Genomic DNA, 24598 nt, shown 5'->3' with positions numbered 1-24598 from the left:
AAATATACCTATCACATCATTTTTTTTTATTTTATTATTATTATTATTAAGGTTAAATCAGTTAAGATAATTTTAAATATGAAACCGAATCATTAGGTATATTTAATATAAATATATACAATATAATATAATTTTCAACAATAGTTAAATTATTTAAATTAAATACCAATTATTTCTACCGTATAAATGCATTCAAATATAAATCGAATTTTAATATTATTAAATTAAAAATCTTCTGAAATGTATGTTAGTAGATAATATAATATAATATGTATTTAATAGAAACTATTATTGCAATATATTATAGTATGTATTTAAATTAAACCAGATAATTACATTTAATAATTATATAGCACCTATTTAAATATTACAAATTTCTTTTTTGAAAAGTTTAGAATTAAATTATTCAATAACATAATATAATGAATGACAATTTATTATGTTATGTTAAATACCAACGGTGTTACAACTAATAAAGGTGCTGGGGTGGAACATCCCCTCTACTTTTACGAGAGAGCCCCCCCAATACATCGATAATAAATTATATTAATACGTCATATAAAATCTGACCTGCATCTAGGTCATCAAAATCCCTAGTTTGTCTTTAATTATTTATTTATTTTAGATAACCGAAATTGTATGTATGTGAACAAGTAAATATAAATAAATTATGCAGAAACATTCTATTTTGAAAAACAAATTTTTCAGTCAAAAATTTAAATTTATAATTTGTACACACTTATACAATAATTTATTTCGTATTTTATTACTAAACGATAAAAGTTAATTATTTTTGATATAATAATTTCATGATTATATTCTCTACTGAGAGAATAAAATATTTAATTTGTTACTATATTTTTCTGATAATACATTTGACATACATTTATAAAAAAACCCTGATCGAAATAAGAACATCTGTACGACCGCGACAGCTGATTTCAATCGCTGTACTCAGGCTGCGTACTAGAGTTTATTGCCAAAACGAAATACCAATTTATTCTTAGCAAACTATACTCAATATTTTCAACATATTTTATGATATAGATTAAAAAAAAAAAAAAAATGAATGGATTTTGAGATATCACTAATTTAAGAATATACTCATAATTTTATTAATTCAATAAAAATAAGTGAACATATTAATGATATCTAAAAGTATATCTTATTTCATTATGCATAAAAAAAACTGATAAAAGAACTATATAAATATTTATATTACACATTATAATATTACCATTTACTTGAATTAAGTTAAAAGTAAATAAATAATGTTAAATTTATTATTAACGAAATTTATTTAGTATTACATAAAATAAAGTGTGACATAATAATAATTAATAATCAAGTTAAAATGTTAAATACTATTTAAACGTAATAATAATTATAATATAACTATAAAAGTGGATTATGTGGTGTGAATTTAAGGATATTTGTTATACATTAAAATGTACAAAGTACATAACTATTTCATCAATTTCTACCTCGTTAATATATAATATAATATATTATTTATGTATTTAAATTATATTTTACTTATATAAATTGTAATTGTTATAGGAGGACTCTATGTGGCAACACGTACTGAACATAAGATGACCAAATGCGTGGACAATGCCCGGTGGCCAGCCAGTGCAGCTGATCGTCATGGTGTTGGTGTATTGTGGAACAATATTTGCAGATTGGGCCGATTGTCCAACTCCTTGTCAATGCAAATGGAGTTCGGGGAAAAAAACAGCATTATGCAAAGATGCCGATTTTACCGATATACCTTTATCGCTAAATCCAGACATGCAGGTACTTGATCTGAGCTCTAATAACATACGCCATTTACCGGAAGACGCATTTAAAAAAGTAGGACTCCTTAATCTGCAACGAGTATTTTTACGTGGTTGCGGAATTCGGAATGTCCATAAAGACGCGTTCAGAGAACTGAAAATACTTATAGAACTAGATCTTAGTGATAACTTGATTGATTCATTGCACCAAGAGACATTTCTGGGAAATGAACGACTTCGCGTACTCTATTTAAATGGAAACCCATTAACTGAAATTAAAGAAGTTCAATTTCCCGTATTACAGCATCTTCGAACATTAGAATTACAGCATTGTCAAATTAAGCGAATTCATAGAGATGCTTTCTTGCACTTGTCCTCGTTGGAGTCATTAAATTTAAACGGAAACCTATTAAAGTGGTTATCAGAAACTGTATTTTTGCCAATATCAAAATTAAAAACATTATCTTTAGATGGAAACCCATGGGTATGTGATTGCCATCTAAGAAGTTTTCGAAACTGGTTTGTTTCGTCAAATTTATATTCACACCCGTTGTCTTGTATTGAACCGAATATATTGTCGGGTAGTCGGTGGGAGAATATCAAACCACTAGAGTTTGCATGTCCCCCAGAAGTCAAGATTGACAGAAACAGTGTGCTAGAAGATGCTGGTAATATTACTTTTACATGTAAAGTGACCGGAGATCCTGAGCCAGAAGTCAGCTGGTATTTCAATGGACACAATATTGACAACTATACTGATCGAATGGATGAAAATCGTACGTGGCTAGATAAAAATCGAATGTGGAGTGCCCTTCACATATTCAATGTTTCAGATGTAGTGGCTGGCGAATTTACATGTGAAGCTCGAAACTCACGTGGACAAATGTCAGCCAATGTATCCTTAGCTTTACCAGAAGTAGCAGTTGCTACTACACTAAGTAAATCTAAATCTATGTACTTGGTTATAATTTGCGTAGCCGCTAGTGCAACGGTTTTATTATTTTTGATAGGCTTCACATGTTGTGTATGTCAAGTGAAGAAATCTGGAGGACGGCGCGATAGTAAGACTAATTTTAAAGGCAGTACTAGCTTCAGCGATGCAGACAAACGGCTACTCGACGCAAGCATATCGACTACACAAGCTGGGAGCTGTGAAATGCTCGGCGGCTCTTCTTGCCAAGACCTGGAGCTCATGGAACAGTCATTACAAAATATCCCATTGGCCTCTGTTTGCGATCAACAACCGGTTCACATAACTATCGAAAGTCATGATCCCAATTCTAGTTTATCACTGTACCCACCACCACCAGAATTTTCCACTAGTATTCTGCCATCAGTCAGTGGTTTTGGAAATATATTTATTTCAGTATCGGTGAGTCAAGAACCACCGGACCCTGAATCTAGGTATCCAGACTTACTTGACATGAAACACAGACAAAAACAAAGCGTTAGTGTTGGCACCAGCTCAACTCATCATCTCCCACCATCTTCGTCATACTATGCCACAATGCCGAGGAAAAAACGATTAATAGATCATCAGTCCATCAAATCGGTAATGCCACATTACGATAACATGGGTCCGAGAATCACAGCAACGGGAAGTTGTACGAACTTGTCATCTCTTTCTAATAGTGGCGAATCTTCAGACGATATACCACCACCCCCACCACCACCTTTATGCACTGGACACACTGACTACGTCGCTCTGTAATTAAAAAGATATAATTTACGTACTCGTGAAAAAAATCATTCTTCGAAGTAATAATAAATACATATTTTAAAGAATACATAATTAATATGTAGTATTTCGATATTGTTTGAAATATTAAACACTATATTTACAAAAAAAAAAAAAAACCTAAAAAAAAAACCATAATTTATGTAAAATGTTGAAAACAAAATTACATTTGAAAGAAATCTGCACAGACAAAGCTAAATACAATTTAAGAGAAGGTATTGTTACTATTGACATTTAAACAGAACATTGAAAGCTTAAGTCGTATAATCCGTCATCAATCACATGGCATTTATTATGGGGGCAGTATTATTAATAAAATAGTATTATAGGGGAAACCTGAATACAATAAATAATAATAAGAAATAGAACGAAAAAAATAATCATTGTATAAATGAAAGTTTGGTCCTGTTACTATTTGTTTGTTTGTTTGTTTATGTTCTTTTTTTTTACGAAGTCAATAGGTTAAACTTGACAATCTATAGTTTTAATACTTAAATGATAAGTATTTTATGTTAAAATGGGAGTCAAAAATCTTATTTTCTAATTAATCATGGTTTTATTATCGCTTTCTAAAAAAAAAAAACAAAAAAAAACAAAAAAAAAATATATTCATTAAGATACATTTGTTTATGAAAATATATAAATATATTGTATTTATGTTTAATTATAGTATTAGATTTTGATTAATTGTTGAGTTTAAAATTATTTATAAATATAAATTCCTGAAATCTCATTAAGTTATCAACTTAATTAATAACTTTTATGTGGTGAATATCAATTATTAATAATTAATATCCATCATTAAAATGTTTAAATTATTATTTTAAAACTTAAACCAAATAAGTTTAATTTTATAATCAATAAATCTTTTTTTAAAACTCTTCATATTAATTGATAATAAAACAACACAATATTATAAAATATAAAATATTTAAATGATTTTTCTCCAGTAACGAAGTTTACGATAAAATAATAAAAAAAAATTATATCAGATAAAATTATAAATTTAACATAAAAGTAAAATAAATAAAGATCAATGAAAGTATTGTAACGTATAAATAATATTTTTAAAACGTCATTGTCTTCAGTTTAATTTAAACATTGTACTGTATACCTTTACCTTTTAGATAAAGATAAGTAGGTAACCGAAATTAAGTTTATAGATGATAGTATTATAATATTATACATTTTAATACCTCTTGTTACACCTCTATTAAATTATAAAAGTTATATAATAGTTTGTATTATCGTCCGTTGATTTTTTAAAAAAAAATTGTTTTTAGTTAATGAGAACATTTATATTTGTTAATAAGACGATTAGACAATAATATAACAATTTTATGCATCTATCTAACTTTGTACTATTTTTAATCATAAATTAGAAAAGTAAGATTGATGTGAAAAAAAATCCTCACCACACCATATCGACCGGTTTCTATCTATTTTCCACATTAACTTAAAACAACCCCAGAAATGGTGAAACCTATTTGTATTATTTAATTTAAACTATGTTTTTTACACATATCATTTTAATTAGTTATGTTTTATTACTTTATTGTATAATTTGAAAATGTATTTATGATTTATTTTTATTTTTTAAGTAATTAAAAATGAAAAAAAAAATTAAATGTAGGTTTTGGCATATCATGTTATTATGGTAGGTATATTATGGTAGTTTTCTTAAACATTATTGTAATATCCATAAAAAATCAAATCTTAATAACAAAAAAACATAATACCCTTAATAATTTCGTTGAAATGTTTAATTCTTTGATTAACTTTGAATAGTGATTTTTATAATTATTTTCAATAGGTAATGAAAGTATGCCTTTTTAATTTGCAATAATTATATATATTCCTAAAGTGTTGTTACGAACAATTGTATTAACTTGATATGAAATAGAATTATGATGGAGTATAGTATTATTTAATTAACCACTTGAATAAAAAAAAAAATTAAACAAACATTGATATACCAAAATAAATCTTTGGATATAAAATTTTAAAATATTATTTTTCTTATGTTACATTTTCATTTATTTAGGTATTTCAATATTATTTTTTAAACGGAAAATATCAATTTTTTTTTACAAAATCTATGGCTATTGTAGCTTATGACAAGTAGATAAATAATATTGAAATCCTGTGTTGTAAACTTGACGATGTAGCTTATGAATGCATATAGACGGACCTACAGGATATAAAACTGTCTTTTATTATTAAAAAAAAATAATTATTATTGTAAAAAATTAATATTAAATGTAATAATTTTTAAGGTATTTTATTTATAATGTTTATATTAAGTTTTGTTTGCTTTCGACACTACAAGTATTCTTTTATCTCCTTTGTGAATGTGTCACGAAAAAAAATGTATTATTCTATAGTTGTGAATAAATATGGAATTTTTTTGTCTGCTTTGAAATAATTATAAATATTTATACGTATACAATATACATACACACACACATATATATTATATATATATATGCATGTATGTATGTATGTATATAAATATAATACATTTAAGTTCCTTGTTGGTGTTAATAAGTTATATTGTACAGTAAAAATGAATGTCAATAATTAAGTAAAATCTAATTCACAATTTCTTTTTTGTTGTAGATTTCATTATATATTTATTAAACATGATTTGTAGTTTATTGTAATCGTATGTGAAATAAAATGAAAACTATATTAAAAAATTGAAAATCTTGTTATTTTTATCATCTCAATTCATAACCCACTCAAGTTGGTATTTTCTTTAATTAAAAAAAAAAAACTTTATTCGACATTAAACAGAGGTTAGTATAAAAAATATACTTAAATGTTTCACAAGTATACAATGAATTATTTTCAAAGAGATGACCAATTTATTGTTCTGAGAGTATAAAGATACGATTATGTATGTATAATGTATATACTATATAATATATATATATAAAGGCTTAGGTATACATAAAAAAAAAATAAAAAATAAAAACAATGTTATTTGTTCAAACTATGTAATACACGTGAAATTGAAACAATATAATAATAAAAAACACTGGTAGGTCACTCCCAGATATTATAATGCGATTGCACTGATATTGTGTTATTGTACTCACAATGACTGAATCCGAATCATATTATTAATTTGATATACATTTTTAATTTATGAGTATTTTCACTTTTTATTTGATATTCTAAATGTCAGTTATTTTCCTTTTAATTCTCATTCATATTATATTATTATGATCATAATACAACTGTATTAAGCCTGTTTTCTGAGCGAAATGCTCTTTTTTTCGTTTTACTTGTGGCTTTTCGTATTCATTGTATAATATTACTGTGTTAAGAAAATATTTGAACATATACTATAAATAAAATGTTCAAAATAATAAAAGTGTTTTAAATCGTGCCGTATTTACAATATAAAAATGTTTATATTACATACTTATACTGGTAATAATCTCAGAAAAAAAAACAATTTACCAAAAAAGTAAACTATTTATTAAAACCAAATTTGCATTTACATACAATGTTGAAAAAATGTAATATCTTTGTTGGAAAACATTAATAAATGTTAATTAATCTTAAATCGTAATAAGTAGCTATTCCTATGAACACTAATAATTATTTGTAAGAAACATTTCTTAAAATAATTTGAGTTACATAAAATAAATGATTCTAGATGGTACATTCATAATAAATTGTTTTTATTAGGTAAATATGTTATGTACGAACTTAATTCCAGTAAAAGAAATCTTAGCTGAATCAGGTCTTAAATTACAGATTTCGTTATTAATTGATATCTTTGAGTAATTGTGTAAACATGATTCTGCACTCACAAAGTGACATATAACTGACAAAACAAGTATTATGACGGAAGTAAAAAAATATACAAGTGATTCATATAAACAGTATACTATAAGTTAAGTTTGGTGTCATGAAAGTTTCTAGAATAAAAAAAAAAATAACAGAAACTTTTTGAATATAATTTATTGTAATATCGGTGTACTTTTCAATAACTTAAAAATACAAAATAAATAAAAAAAAAATGTATTAACTGTATAACAAATAAAAGTAAAAAATTTTTCCAAAACAATAATTTAAATTTATATTAATAAGTTACTAAATGACAATAGCTATTTTCGGTTAATAAACTGTGTAATACATTTACGTACAAATAATAACAACAGGTTTAATGTATTTATTTTGTTTAGATAGTTATAGAATATAATTAGATATTAACCAGTTTTAAAATTGCATTATTCATCAAAGTCGTGATTTGATTTTTAATATCATATTAATTATTAAAAAAAATAATAATAATCAATGTCACAGAAATGGAATAATAGGTACTTTTAATTATTTGATATAACCGAAACTTTATTAATTCATTGAACAATATTATTTCTGTTAATCGATAGAGTTAAATCGTACATATATTAATAATTTAAATACCATCATTTTAATTTTGCTCGTCTTATTACTTATATTAAGTGACAGAATAAGATAATGTATTTAGAAATAAAAAACAAAATAAATTCTTGTAACTCTAAAGTATAGAAAAAAAACTAAACTTGATTTTTAAATATTGAATCAAAGTAGGACAAACAATATAAGTTTCAAAGATAAATAAACAATTATAAAACCTAATAAATGTAATATGCCTGTATTTTAATATGCATAAAAAACTGTCATTTATATGATAACTGATAAGCATAAAGAGTTTAAAATATATATTGATAATTTATTTTATAGCAACTAAGTTTAAAATTCTAGTTTTAATAAATCTTTACTTGCAAAATTATAATAAAACATAAAAGTATGCTCGACTAGTCTACTATAACAACAGAGATCAAAGGAAATACAAAATTACACATTTTTGAAATCCAAGCTCTAAATCGTAAAATGAATAAACCTGTTCCCTAAATTATGTAATATGCAAAAGCGTATTACGGGCGAATGGATATCCATATTATTAAACTATAGCTAACATTTAAGTTATATTCTTGAATTATACGATTCTGAATTTACTAACTTTGAATTGTATTTATGGTGTTTTTCAAATATAAAGTATTTATTTATTATTAAAAAAAAGTGATGTATAGTGTTTTTAAAATTATACTAAAATATTATTAAAAATATATAATTTTGTAGGATCATTTTTATTGGAAATTTAAAATAAACTTTTAACCTAAAAAAAAATAGGCAATATAGACAAAGGTTAATCAATGTTATTGGAATTAACATTAACAAAAAAATTTTTCCTATTTTACCACGAATTTTAAAAAATAAAATAATTATTCAATATAAATTCTAGGATTTTGTTATTGTTATTTTTAGAATCAAAATCAAAAACAAAATTCCTTATATATTTTGTTTAAAATGGTTTAGCATAAATTTTATTGTTCTTTATATTGTCTTTCAATTTCCACAACAACTACTGAGAGTTTGCATTTTAAGTTTTAACCATTCTAAAATACAATTGACATCCAATTTCCTATAAAAAGAAAGAATATAAAATGTTGGAGCATTTTGTTAAAAAAAGAAGTACTTATTTGGACACAGACAAAAAATTACAGCGTAGTGAAACTTACTGTTATAAGTTTTTCACTCATATTCCAAGTCAAAATAAAGTATATATTATAGAAATATAGACAATCAATATAATTGCATATAATATTATATTTTAATTCCTCTATAATAATACTATAGTTAGCTTAGGAAACAGAGTATTTCTGTAAAAAAAAATTGTCTGCACCTAATAAAAACAAAAAATCAAATGAGAACTACCTAATCTAGTTCTAATATGTAAATATTGTAAATATAAATTCAATATATTTTATTGTTTTCTAGATTACTAAATCTTAACAAATGCATAATACTTGTAATCTAATAATTATATTTTTTGTGAAATGAACAAAGACAAGCTGTAACTTGTAAATGTAGAATGTATGTACAGTCGTATAAAATTGTAGAAGTGTCTGATGTATTTCCCAAATGTAAATATGACTTAGGTTTAGGTAAATAAGAGGATCATGACAACTTTCAAAAATTGAACAGCCTAAAACAAGGGATAACACATGTTCTGGAAACTTACAAAGAACAACTACATTATAACCATGAATATTCTTAGTTTAAATCTGTGTTGTAGACCTATACTTTTGTAAAAATGTATGAACTTTTCAAATTTTAAAACTAAATCTGCTTTTAACATTTCAATTGAATGTAAAATTTGATTCTTTGTTTTTAATGATTTTTAAGAGTTGTATAAAAATGTAGGTGATTTGATTTATTTTTAACTTAGTTTTTTAAATAACTGTTTACTATATTAGAGCGTATACTATACTATACAATAAAATAACATTCACTGAATGTTTTTAAGTATAATACGATATTAAGGACACACTCAAACATATAATACCAAGAAATGGGGAAAAAAAACTGTTGTTTTCAGATTATCAGAAGCCCATATTGGTTTAAGAAGTCTATCAAAAATGATATCTATCAAATAAAAGGGCGAGTTCAGAGGCTTTCCTATCGCTAAAGGGAATATACAAAATGGCTTTAGTCGACAGTCAATGATCGTGAGTGCCTTCATTTCTTTGAGTTTGACCGTTTACACTTTATTGTATTGTTGTGTTCAAGATTTTTCTTCAATTGTTTCGACTGTATAATAACATTACATTTTATTGACACAACATTTTATGATTTGGTAAGTACATACGAATATGAATTACAATCAGACCGTAAAACATGACATTTAAAAACAACGATATAATTTGGATTACTGATGTCATCATTTTTATTTAAACCAAAAAAATAAACCGAAACAACTGCCAATTTCCAATAATTACAAAATACATTGAACGTTAACTTCTAAATAGTAAATGTATAAATGAGGAGTATTTTTACAAAAAAATAAAAATAAAAAAATCAATTAAACGTCAATTTTATTTTCAGTTATATTTCGAAATGTATTATTATTATTTTTAAGACGTTAATAATAGCAACTAAATATTAAGATGGTATACACTATAAATTATGAATATATTATTTTGTTTATATTTCATTATACTCGTACTAATGCATCAACTAAGAAACTTTGTAAGCTAATGGACTAGTAGTGAACTATGTTATTAAAACAATTTTTTTTTAAATATTATATTAAACAATCTTTACATTTTTCAATCAGGTAACTTTTGTGGTTTTAATGATTCAATAAATTTATGCATACCTGCATTTCGACGTTAAGTAATATTTTCAGACTTAAATTTATACTATTTTGATCATTTGACATTTTTTCAGAATAAGTAAAAAATAATAAAATTACGACTTCTTAATTCAATACAACTTGAGTTTGCTCGGAAATAATCTAAGTGAATTTTATTATGGATACATCATATTTTCCTACAGTAAACATCTTGTTTTATTTGAAATGAAAACTTCAGCAATTTCGAGTTGCGTAGGTATATAGTTAATTTTGAAATTTGGATACAGATACTTCAATTGTCAAAAATAATCAATAAACATCACAGTAAACAAAAAGTTGTACATTAAATGCTAAGATTTAATATGAGAACACGCTCTAAATACGCTTTATGAATCAAATTTTGAATTCAATAGCTAATAATGAATAGACGTTTTACAATGATTACCTTTGAAAATTAATATTTTGAAATATTTGTCATTTCATAGAAATAATTAAATAAAATCATTAGATATTCAATTAACAACAACTTTTTTTGTATCTTATATTTTATGTTAAATATACAGCAGAACAGCACATAATATTCATTAATATTATATCATATAATTACTATAAATGTTTATAAAAACATACATGATAATTTTTACCATAAGTATATAACAGAATTAACAGAATTTGTACAATTACAATTAGATTTGTGTATATTTTATTTCATACATTATATAAATCACGTTATTACTTCAAAAATTAATAAACATATATGTCCCCGTATTAGTATAAATTATATTAAATAAATGATTCATAAAATAATATTATGTAAAATTGTAATCTACTCTTACACTTTTATTGTATTCTATGTATATATTTTCCCAACCAACCGTATTATTAATCTTAATAATTGTAAAAACGAAACTACCCATTGTTTTAATTAATTTAAGGGATTATATTATATTTCATCGCAACATAAACATTAAAACAGTTATGTAATAAAAAAATTGTAAAGCTAAACCGAGTTCTACAGAAAATCCAACTTGTCTTCACGGCTTGAGACTAAATACGTGATTCGACGACGTCAGGTGCAATAAAACGTACTTAAGTCATTACATCAATTTGGTGCTGACTTCAAAATTTCCTTGAGCAAACGAGGAATAGTATTTGATTGGCATTTTAGCTGTGTGGCATTTCGGTAATAGCTCGTTAGACTGTGAAATTACGTTCAACGATATTTTCGGGGCAGTAAGTCGATGACGGTGAAGGGGTGAACAGCACACCAATACAAATCGTTAGTCACACGCAGTGAGCAAATGTGTTTTCGAACATATTTGGAATAAGAAAATGAAAACTGTCTTGAAGGGGTGGTAGTAGGTCACGTAACGCAGAATTGAGCTGAACAAAATGTTTCATGAGCAGTAAAAAAAGTAAATATTTTTCCTCTCGCAAAAATCGTATTTAAAAGTAAAATAAAAATTAGTTACCTATGAATAAAGTACATATGAATCAACGATAATAGTTGTTCAGACACATTTTGAAGTTATTTGATTGTATATGGGTATATATTTCAAAAAAAAATTGCAATATGTATTTCTTCGATTATAATACTATGTAGTTATACGTATAAATCAATACTTGGTTTAAACGAGTTAGCCTCACTAGTCTAATCTACTCTAAACGGGTGTCAACATTTTACCCATTAATTGCAAATTTCGTGTTATAGTTAAATTTTTAAAAAAAATGACAGCATCTGAAGAGATTTGAGAATTTAAGATTAAAATTAAAAATATTAATTTTAGATTTTTCAACCCAATTTGCTATTAATTGACCAAATATTGACACCATAGCAGTTTAGAGTCCATTAGACGAGTTTTTTGGAATAACTTCATTATCGCACTATTTATTTTATATAATTGAAATAATTATAGAAAAAAATTAATTAAGTACATTTATTAAAACTATAGATTATTATTTATAATATATTAAATTATTACCATGTTAATAAACATTTTTTTTTTGGTTAACATAGAAAAATAAAATAATATGAAATTGTGAAATTGTGAAATTTAAAGTTTAGACTAATGCATTGTTATAATTTATAATGTAAGAACTTAAATACAATACATATAAAAAATCTTACAGTACAATATATAACAAATTTAGAGAACACATCTATAAAATAAGGGTTAAATTTAAACAATTGTATTATAATAGGGTGTATTTAAACTACATACGATTATAATAGGCTATATAAATGATTAGGAAGGGTGGGCAAATAACAATCGTAATGGAAACCTTAAAAACAATAAAATAAAATTCTAGAACACTAGGACACAATACAAGGATCTAGTATTGTACACTCGTCCAGATTTGCTTATCTCTATGAATGATAGTGGTGTTTTGTTGTTGTAAATATAAAAGCAATGTTAAATTTTTGTACTTGGAAAATAATACTGAGCAAAACAAAAACTTATAGAAAAAAAAAATTGAAAAATTAACTATTTAAACTTTTAAGTGCTATACAACTTAACTAAAGTTTTCTGATCTATTTAATTATAGCGCTAGGTTCAACATTTAGAACTGTTTTCCAAAAATGTGTCAACATAAAAACAAATATTGTCTAAGTAATATATTGAATTAATCTTAAAATGTAAGAGGTATCAAATACATTAACATCATTACTACAACTATTTTTATTATGAGTTACTATTACATATTTTTCATACAATACAATAGGTAACAATTATTATGACTTTATGGGTTAATCTTACTTTTATTATTCTCAATACAATAAAAATAAAAATAAATGTATAGCTAAATCAAATGAAAGTTGGCAAACAATCAATTTCGTCTTGTGATGCATCTAAGGGTGTATATAATATCATAACATTCTGCTACGTAGACTATTTTGACTGTAATTTTTTTATTATTATTCTTAAGAAAAAATTCTTTTTTTATCATTATCTAAATTAAAAATAATAGTTTATGTAATTAATTAATACATCTTTGTTTATAATTCAAAAATATTTTATCAATAATAAACTCGATTCTTAAAATTTAATTATATTAATTTGTTTTAAACATTTCAAATTGTTTTGTGGTTAAGGTTGTGTTCAATTTTTAATTTTAATAGCCAAGGCTTTGAAATATAATACGAGATTCTCATTACGTTTTTTTCCTGCAGTTGCCTAAAATCTTAATAATGCAGTAGTTAAAATGCTATCTTAACGGCTGCGGCTGGGCAAGTCGTCTAAGGATAAGGGCACAGCAGCGATCTTTTCCCACTTACCATTAACCTTCGAAAATAAGGCACGAAGTTACAGACTATATTTTTATATTACAGGTTTTTTTTTCAGAGATAAATCACAATCTGCGCGAAACAACCTACTTGCGCGAGCTTCACTATGAATATAGGTAGTCAGTCTGGACGATGGGCTTGATCTCCATTACAGCTGTACCATTCTTGATTGCCATTGATAAGACGCATAAGTTACTGGTCAGAACTCACGGCTAATTAGTTAAAGAGGGGTAATGGACTGACAGATTATTAGACGCGTTCACTACTGAATTCCGGAGATGTATCGATAACACCGACTAAAACTATGATGCGTAGCAGTTTATCTACAAAGGTCTCAAATTTTCTGGTAGCCACCCCAGTACAGCTGTATGCGAACAAATGTAAAGCCAAAGCAACAGCCAATATTGTACCTACCACTTCACCAGTCATAGTGGCACAACAGCGACCGCCCGAGACCAGAAAACCTTTCGATACTGTGACTGGAATCAATAACACCTATAGCTGTTAGCGGATGCTTATATATATTATTTGGACCTATTCGGAAGACTCTCTATCCGTAACTCGAGGACGTTATCTATCTCATATTTCAGCCACCACCGTCGGGCCATACAACCGCAGTGGAGACGAAACAAATCAGGTTCGTTCTCTTGGCTCTGGTTTTGCTAGATGAGGAGTAACATACAGTGAACATTATAGTTATAACAATTATGTCAGCTCTACAGGTAATCACAGTTCCAAGTATTTTTCTAGTATTTCAACGATAACTTAACACTGTAACGTTACAACGACTATATTATTATCTAATTATTGTTATTGTTTCGTGATCGAGTATAACATCTATTCTATAATTTATCGGTAATTTAATAACTTTGATTTTATTATATTATAGGTAATAATATGAATGAATATATTATTCAGCCATTGGTAATAATAGTTAAAATAATTCAGTTGATATATTGCTACGTCTTTTATTGAAATTTAGGTTATTCGGTTTGTGAATGTCAAAAATAATAAACGGAGAACATATTTTACAAATATATTTCTCATTATTATTGCGCATTCATAAATTGGTTATTGATTAATGATTATTAATGTTTATTACTATTTATCACCTTATGAGTATATTATTATGTTTTACGATACATAAATGTACAACTTTCAATTAAAATAAATGCTGATGTAACTAAAATATGAGTGTATAATATTATATTTTTAAAGTCATAGTTATTTTTACAACGTCATATCGATTATAACAACAAATATTCCTAGTTCCTTGAAATCCGTTATAACCGACTTCCACTATAAAATGTTTATCCCAGAATTGAACCACTAAATGAGCCAATCACAGATAAAACCTGGTCCTTAAAAATACGAAAATTGCTTTTTTTATATATATATTTCTAGTTCATATTGGTTACACAAAAGAAAATAAAACAGTTAGTTAATAAGATTTAATTTTGTTGTTACGAGCAGAAAATCTATTATTAAAAACTAGTATTTTGTTGAAATATACCAAACGTAGATGAATTTCCCAAATTGTTTAGAAGTCGGATATGTCCACAAAGAGGCTATAAGCAAGTTACTCCTACGCTGACTCACCGGTGCACTGAGGTTTAGGTAATCAAACAGAAATACAGATATTTATTTTATTTTTCTAAGCTTTTACCAACACCAAGGCGGGTAAAGTATACTTATATAATATATCTGATTTGTTTTTAACAAAAATTAATTCCACCTACCTTATTTCTAATATAAATATAGAAGCTTAATTCTATAAAATAGTTTATCTTATTTTTAATCTTCGCGAATTTATTTGAAGGTTTGGTATACTTGTTTCATTTTTTTTAAACATCACATTATTAATTCGACTTATTTTTTTTATTCATTTCCAAGTATTTTAAAAGTTCAACATAGTTTTTCGTGGGATTATGATTGAGCTTAAGAGCTTTATAATTTTTTTTTATATTGTATACATCTATGTTGTAGTTCGTTCTTTAGAAGTATATTTGATTCATGACCCGTATTATAGTTACAGAATACAACCATACACTAATATTGCATTTATATTTATATTCTTTATTAATATGTACATTATTTTGCTTAGATATACATGAATTAAGTATAGGACAATTTGGTATGCAAAATAACGTGAAGTGAAAAATGTTTTTCTTACCTACTTCAAAACAATTGGTTAAATCTATATTTATCCAAATATATATGTCGACAATGGTAGACACCAATTGCATAACTTTAGTACCTATATCTTTATATAGAACTATAGTGATATGTATAAAGCTTATTTGGTTATGATTCCTGAATATCAGCTAGTAATTATGTAATGTTATAAATAAAAATATCATAAATCACATATTCTTAGCGAGTTATACTAAGTTACTATAATATAACAATTCGAATATAATCATTAGATCATGATAACAACTGTGCATGGACGATTTATAATAGGTAACATAATAATTGTTTCTGTTGTCCTACAGGAATCTTTCTTGAAAATATTTATATTAATATTAATATTCACTTATTGTAGTGATCATATTTACAAAGTATTTCATATATTTATACAATGTAGTTATAACTGAAACCATAATAATTTGGAAAAATGATTTCGGTTTTTACAAAAAAAAATGTAAATCAAATACTTGACACTTATAAATGTAATACATTTTATACATCAAATTTCGCAGTAGTAATTCAAAGAAACTTATTAAACAAGAAAAAAAACAATATTTAAAAACATGTATAATTTACTTCGTTAATGCATACCAACACAAAATAAATAAAATGATTAAAGAAAGTTGATTTTAAATTTTCTCATCAACAAGCTTTAATTAAAATTTTTTTTTATTATTATTATTGTCTTATTTTTGACCAATTGATTTCCATTTCAATAATTTAATTGTTAAACCACAATTACTTTACATTTAAACTGACAGTCCTAAAATTGCAAAGGAGAATATATATATATATATATACTTAGTTATCCATCTAAGGAATAACCAATTTGACTAATAGTGAAAATGTAGGATTTATCACAAATTTAATCTGAAACCAGTTCAGCTCATCTTCATAAAATACAATTTTCAAACGAGAACACATTTGGCTAAACGATGTCTGCTTAAGGGAATAATTATATCTACACTGCTTGAACGAGTGAATATATTTTTAATAATTAACTCTAATTTTAAAAAAATATTGGTATAGTTATAATATTGTAATATAGCAATTTATAATTAAGTCAAAAGTTAATAAAATCATATATGCATCAAAGTCCTTGTTGTTCACCCAGATACGGGACTGTTGGTGTATGATAACAATAATAACTACATATAATATTTCAAATTACATTCACTAACAAATTTATTTTGTCACCAAAGCTTTTGGGTGAACTTTGAAATCTTCTAAAGGCACAATAATTTTAATTTTTTAAATTGAAATCTATGTATAATCGATGCATAATATGTAATTGAATATACGTAACATTAAACTTAAGCAGTCAATAATTCATAAATAAACATGAACAATGTATAATAATACAACAAAGGAATGCATTCAAACATGTAATACCCTTAAAGCTATAAAAGATCATATATCGATAAATACGTTCGCTCACAGTGTGCCAATATCGTAATAATTCAGTTTGGTATAATACTATAATAATATAGTTTGTTTTATTTGTATTTTTAGTCGAATAACGAGGGTCTGAATATAATATGTAATTTTAGGCAATAATATTGTTGAAGAGGAAATAGTGATAGATTCACTTTAGTGACGCATTGTTGGTTGTTGTTTTAGTTTAAAAATAATTAATTTTATTATAATTGCCCACGTTGTTGAACTCCTACCCAATAACATTTTTATCAAACACGTATTTAAATAAATACCCATAAGTAGTTTTTAAAATCTACTTGAAATACAGCTTAATCTAATTTTATATTATTACTGTCATTATTTTTATGAGATTCATGATTATTTGCTATACGATCTTAATAAGTTTATTAAACAAATTATAATTATATTTTATTCTTGCCTGTTACTGCAAATGGCGTTGCTTTTTCATTATTAATATTATTTCCTACGCGTTTATGCATTACTATTATTTGGTAAGAACATTTTTTCTGCTTAAATCGCTGATATTGTGTTAGTAGGTAAATAATAATATTAATAGGCATCCTGCAGTCGACTAACAACTGGGAGGTACCTACCCGCGAGACGACCGCCTGCTGGACGCTTTATCTCGGAAACAGAGACTGATATGATGTACAACCAAGATCTCAATCCGGATAGTAAATTGCGATTATTATTATTATTTCCTTAATAAAGAAATAATGTTTTAATTAAATGTTTAAAAAAGTTGATATAGTGCAATCGATAATTTGATTTAAATCACATAAGTATATAACAACAAAAACAATTGAAAATATACAAATTAAAATTTGGAATACCAATTCCAAAATAAAAATTAAATCAAAACTTTAATAAGCACTGAACTGAATGGTGAATATATAGTAAATAGATGCATGGAACGCGTATCATATGCATCTATGTATTTCATTTTCAAATAGGTGTTATTAACGACAACGACATTCGATGTTAATACATTAATTGAACTTAGAACCAACAATTTTATATCTAAATAGATTTTTTTTTATTTACTTCACTTATTTTGCAACGTTAGTTATTATAGATGGAAATTATGCTATTTACAAAATAATAAATAAAACAAGGTATATTCACAAATAGTTAACCATTGCTTAAGTCGTTTGATATAAATATAATAATTTTAAATATTTAAATATTATAATTTACTATTTTATTATTATTAGTTTTTTTTATCGTGTTTTATATCAAACAATAATTATAATAAATTACACACATTCTTTATATAGATTTTAAGGAATAGGACATTGCTCAATCTATATTCGCTCAAACTGTCTTTTCACGAGAAAATGTAACGCGTTCAACCACTGACAAAATCTAAGGGTACAACAATCGTCCGCAATTGCATTCATCATGAATTATTATTTTGTGATTCAATCCTAGGGGATGGAAGGGTTTTTTTTAAAAAAAAAAAAAAAAAAAAACATCAACTACACGGACGTGCTGTATGTGCCCCAATAACGGCTGATAGGTTTCAATCGTCCCAAGAGATCACCCAGTGTCATCAATCCAACCCTTGAAACTTTATATATACCTAGTATCTATATACAAGAAAACTATTCCGAAAATAGTTTCGCTATTATTTATTACAATGATGATACTATTTTCAGTAACAGTGACCATTTATATTATTGTTTTTAAAACAATAATATAACATATAACAAAAATATCTACTGATAAATATTTGATAAAAAATTAAATAAAAATAATGTGTAAATCAAATTTAACAATATAGGATGATGTTTTGTAAAGCACATAGATAATAAACGCATATAATTCATATTTACAGCATTCGTTTGTCTAATAGTTGGTACTTGGTTTTATATGATCAAATAAGTGTCACAATTTGAAATATTGTAATTTATTTCGACTCTAGACTTAACAATCAAAGTTTAAACGATGTTGTTTTATCGATGTTATCTGAAATATATCTTATACTATTATTACGTGCGTTTACAAAATATTTGATATAGCTGTTAGTGTTTATTAAGGAATTGTTTACAATTGTTACCTACCATATAAGTAATGTTGATCTGGATACCTATGTAATTATATTTTCTTCAAAATGTCACATTGATAATTATTAGTTGTTTATAAATAAACCACGTATTCTAAACCTAAATAAGTAGATACTGAAGTCTGAAATCAGGAAGTCACTATTGATGATTCTATTTTCTCTAACCAGTTTTATATAATATTGTTGTTAAAATGTTGACCATAACTATACTGCTTTTTAAAACGTTATACCAGTTTATACTTTTTATTGATTAAAATATAATATTTATGCAAAAATATGCATATTACTTTAATTTAAATATTATATTTTAAAATTCATGTAAATTGTGTTGCAGTTGTTACCAGATGGCAATAAACATAATATTTAAACAAAAATAATAACTGTTAAATTGTTTACCAGATCTACTTCATGTTAATTATAATCAAAACTATTGCACGTGTTAGAAATAAAAAAAATTAAGGATTCATTAGATAATTAGAGTTCTTTTAAGCAATATAATCTTTATCTTATATTCCTATATTTTAATATTCAATTTCAGAATATATAAATATATAATAATTAAGCACAAAAAAAAAATGAACTTAATTTAAAATAGTCTTATAAAATATTTTTGTGACATCCAATTATTTTAACCGTCAATTTATTTAGGAGTAATTAATATTTAAATAAAAAATTGTAATGATAAACTAAAATATTCCCAAGAATCATTAAAAAAATAAATAATATTTGAAATTAATTTTTTTTGTAATAATATTATGATCGAATAAATAATTTTTTTTCTAAAAACTTGGTCAATAAGTTAATATTGTATGATATTTTGTTTTTTAATTTATTAATTTAATTAAATTCATTTTTTATCAAATAATTCATATAGTTAATTTTCTATTATTATCAAAGTTGTATTCAAATAAATCGAATTCCGAAAAAAATGGAATACATTTAAGCATTTGTATAACTATTTTATGAATATTCATAAATTGTATGATTGCATAATAGGTTTTTAAAAGCAAACGTATTGTTATTTAATTTTTATTTAGTAGGTAGCATGAATTCACCTTATGAAAAAATCTTTTAGAAATTCCTATTCTACAGTGCCAAATTATGCAGTCATTTTAATCATATTTTAAATGTCAGTTCACAGCATCCATTCATAGTATGGACTATAGTCTAATATTAATCTGCACAATAGATGTCTGCACTTTCTTTTAGAACACACCAAGCCTTGAAGTTTCTGGCAGCTTGTGCCCTAATTGGCTCGATATTTAATATAATAATATTGTTAAAAATAAAAAAAAACCTGTCACTGACAAAATGTAACCTGAAAATGTAGCTGAAAATTTCTATGATTTATAAATTATCACCCATGGACATGTTTATATTTTGCTTTTTGTATCAGAGATTACCTTTTTATCTTTTATTTTCACAGGTTACCTATTTTCGAAGTAATTCTTTGAAATTTATTTAAATTGCGATGTACTTGAATACTTAGTATGAGAAATAATATATGAACCTAACCTAATCTTGTATATTCATTAAATTCCTTTTATAGTATTTTATCCCGTATATGCTGCGAAGGAATTAATTTTACAATAATTATAGTCTAATAGTTATTACAATTTACCCTAAGAAGCCAAAACGTAAGTTTTGAAATTCTCCCAATATTAATGTAATTAACTGCTATAAACAAAGTTTAAATCCAACATTTCATAGTTAATCCTCAAGAACAGTTATTTTTCTAATCAAACTGTTGGTAAATTTAACTAAATTTTGAACTGGAATAGTTACACCACAGAGGAAAACAAGTACACTATTATAACTGAAAAATATTTTAATTAGATTAATTTATTTATACAATGAAACTACGTGTATATTGATTACATCTGTGTATTTTTTAAAATCAAATAATTTTTAAATTATTCATGGAAATTATTGAAATTTTTTGGTTTCTATAGATAATTTATTTTTCATTCAAATTAAATGTATTATTTTATTATAACTAATCAAGTTATTATTTATACAATTCAAAGTGCTTATATTTAAAATGTTTATATGATTTTATATTCCTTTCATTTAAATTGTACATATTTGTAGCAATATTTTATAAATGTCGGAATAACAAAATGCACATACATATTACTTTAAGTATCACTTTACTAACACCGAGTATAGGTAGTTAAAATTAAATACTTTTTTATTAGATATTTAATATTAAAAAAAGAAAAAAGACTACTCCTGTTAAATTATGTGTAATGAAATGTAAATTATAATTTATAATATTTAGTTGATAAAATAAATGTAGTTATTACAATTTAAGGCAACGGAAATGTAAAACTTTTTGCGATGAATCAGTATTTGTATATTAATTTACTGTTTAAAATGGGCTGAAAATTGGAAAACATATAACTTTCAATTTAATAAATGGTTATTAAACTGCCTAATAATTATTAACCTAATAATTTTCGTGTCAACGCTATTTCTATGATGGTATAAACATTAATTGAGTTAGCCAAGGGAAATATACAACTTGACGATACACTAGAGAGCTTTTTAATTTCAATTGGGCTCTGGAGGGTAAACTTAGTGTGTTACAACGTTGTTTTAGGGTATTTTATATTGTATGATATTATGTTGTAGACTTCAGTATGACAGTGATCAAATCCCTTAATTATTTTATGTAGGTATATATTTTATTTTAAGAAGTTTTTGGATTAAACGTTTTCAAAGTTTTGTTTACTAGAGAAAGTCATTTAAACAAAATATTTGAATTCAAAATGTCTACTATATTACTGACTAACATTATGCTTTTCAGGCGTTATAAAATATATGCTTTTTAATGATTAACCTGCATTCGGTGAGCTTTCTGACAGAGTGACATTACTTTAAAACAAACAAACTTCAACACACATCTATTTTCCAACATTTCCATTACATCTTCTTATTCTAAACTTTTCATGTGAAAATATAATATTTTTTGCAATTTATCTTATTGTGTTCATATTAATGAACAACTTTTTTACATAAGATATTTTGTGGATTATTTAGGTGCTTAAAATTGTATTTAACAGAATTTCAAAAATAAAAATTTAAGTTAAATTTAGAAGTAACTAATATTTAAAAAAATATATAACTTAATATAATAGTTATGTACCTAAGTAGAACTAATTTATACTTACAGTTCATAACTATATCTTTACTGCGTATTCTTCTTCTTCTTGTACTATTGTTCCATTAATCATCATTGCTACTTAACTTCACTAGTCCTATACCTTTTCTATTTTATGCCATCTCAAGGGATACATTCTAATCCATTGTTCTCAGATCTTTGTCATCTACGTCAATCCACAGTTTTCAGGTTCTCCCAATAGCGTCCTTGTTTCATTATTTTTATCTATTAGTACCTACTTTGCCATTTGGAATTCAACCATCAAGGTATATTCATAATATAATCGTATACTCCTAATAAATGTGAGAATATCTGTATTTTTATTTTATTGGTCGTTCATCAATTGTGTTTAGAATTCTTCTTAAAATGTTCTTAATTTTTTTATCATATTTCATTTATGTACGTCACCATATTATATTGGGAGTGAATCACTATGATATATGTGATTCTTTGGTGTTGATAGCAATTTTTATTTTTGTAGCAGTTCTTTAATTGGTCAGTGTCACTTTTTAGCCAGTAAAATTTTCTTAAAAATTCACAATTATAATAATTATAATTATAACGATTATTCAGTAATTATTACTGAACGTGTAAAATTTGATATTTGATTAAATAAAATTATATCTATAAATGTGATTTTTAATTATCCAAATCATTACATCTAATTATATGAAAAAATATACCTTTTTAAATATGTCAAAAAATTTAATAGGTTAAAAGTCAATTAAACTATATTTTTATTATCTTCGATGTAAATTTAATTTAATTTATAATTTTTTTTTATAAATAAAGACAAACAATATTTATTACTTGCTTGATATTGTATTGATTTAATCTTCAAATTCAATTATTATAGGTAATTATAAATTTTAAAGAAAATTGTACTGACCGAAAAGGTAATGGTAAATTTTGGCCGAAAAGGATGACGCTTGATTTTAGAAATGTTATAATACTCTATAGTCATTTGTTTATTAGTTTATTAATATCATAATAATTCTAATTTATTGTTGCATGCTATTTATGTTATTAATGTGAAATTCAATATATAAAAAGCATAAATAGTGTATAAATTATTATTCTGAATTTAAAATAATTTAATCTTTATCACGTTTCATACTATCATTTTTATTCATATTAACGTATTAAGATATTATAGAAAACAAAGAATGTAATATCTTGAAATGATTGCAACAATAAAAGTTAGGATAACATAGATTTTTATGAAAACCATTTTACAATCCATTAAAATACAAATAAATTGATTTAAAGAACTTATATGTTTGCCTGTCTTAGTGTTATATTTTTTCTGTGCAAAAATAAAATATTTTTGTGAGAAGCATATATTTATAATTTGTAAACATTTAACATCATACTAATTCTGTATTCATCTTCATACATAAAAATAGTAATGTAACTGAAATATTATTGATTAAAAAGTATGTCAAATTATTATTTGACTATAAAACGATAAGCATTTTGAGAGGTATTTGATAGTGACATTTTCACTGTTTTTATTTTTTCATTACATAAGAACAAATTTTAGATAATAATATGTTATTCACGTGGAAACTTGTTTAGGCGTCATTTTACCACATTATTTGTTAAATTAATCACATTAACCGACGAATGTTTATTTATTAGTACGCTGTTAACCCAGTACAGTAAAAGCCCATGGTTCACTCAACATCCCCGAGATTATAGTATACAAAATAAACATTCATTAATAATATTTCGATGAGAGGTAAT

General features: G+C 24.9%; 2 protein-coding genes across 5 annotated transcripts in view; both read left to right on the top strand.

Annotated features, from left to right (window-relative positions):
• Positions 1-4298, top strand: part of LOC114131908 (leucine-rich repeat-containing protein 24) — a 137506-nt gene extending 133208 nt beyond the window's left edge. For 2 of the 4 annotated variants that reach the window (XM_050201299.1, XM_050201300.1), the window contains one exon: positions 1561-4298. In XM_050201299.1, the coding sequence (XP_050057256.1) occupies positions 1615-3489 (1875 nt within the window). In that variant the 5' untranslated portion in view covers positions 1561-1614 and the 3' untranslated portion in view covers positions 3490-4298. The remainder of the gene's footprint in view (positions 1-1560) is intronic. The other 2 variants (XM_027997247.2, XM_027997246.2) reach the window with 1 other exon arrangement.
• Positions 1-24598, top strand: part of LOC114131900 (branched-chain-amino-acid aminotransferase, cytosolic) — a 484947-nt gene that overhangs the window by 327806 nt on the left and 132543 nt on the right. The window lies entirely within an intron of this gene.

The sequence above is a fragment of the Aphis gossypii genome, chromosome 2 (assembly GCF_020184175.1).
Source record: "Aphis gossypii isolate Hap1 chromosome 2, ASM2018417v2, whole genome shotgun sequence".
Taxonomy (NCBI): Eukaryota; Metazoa; Arthropoda; class Insecta; order Hemiptera; family Aphididae; genus Aphis; species Aphis gossypii.
The sequence above is the reverse complement of the archived record's forward strand: the minus strand, read 5'-3'. Positions and strand labels throughout refer to the sequence as shown.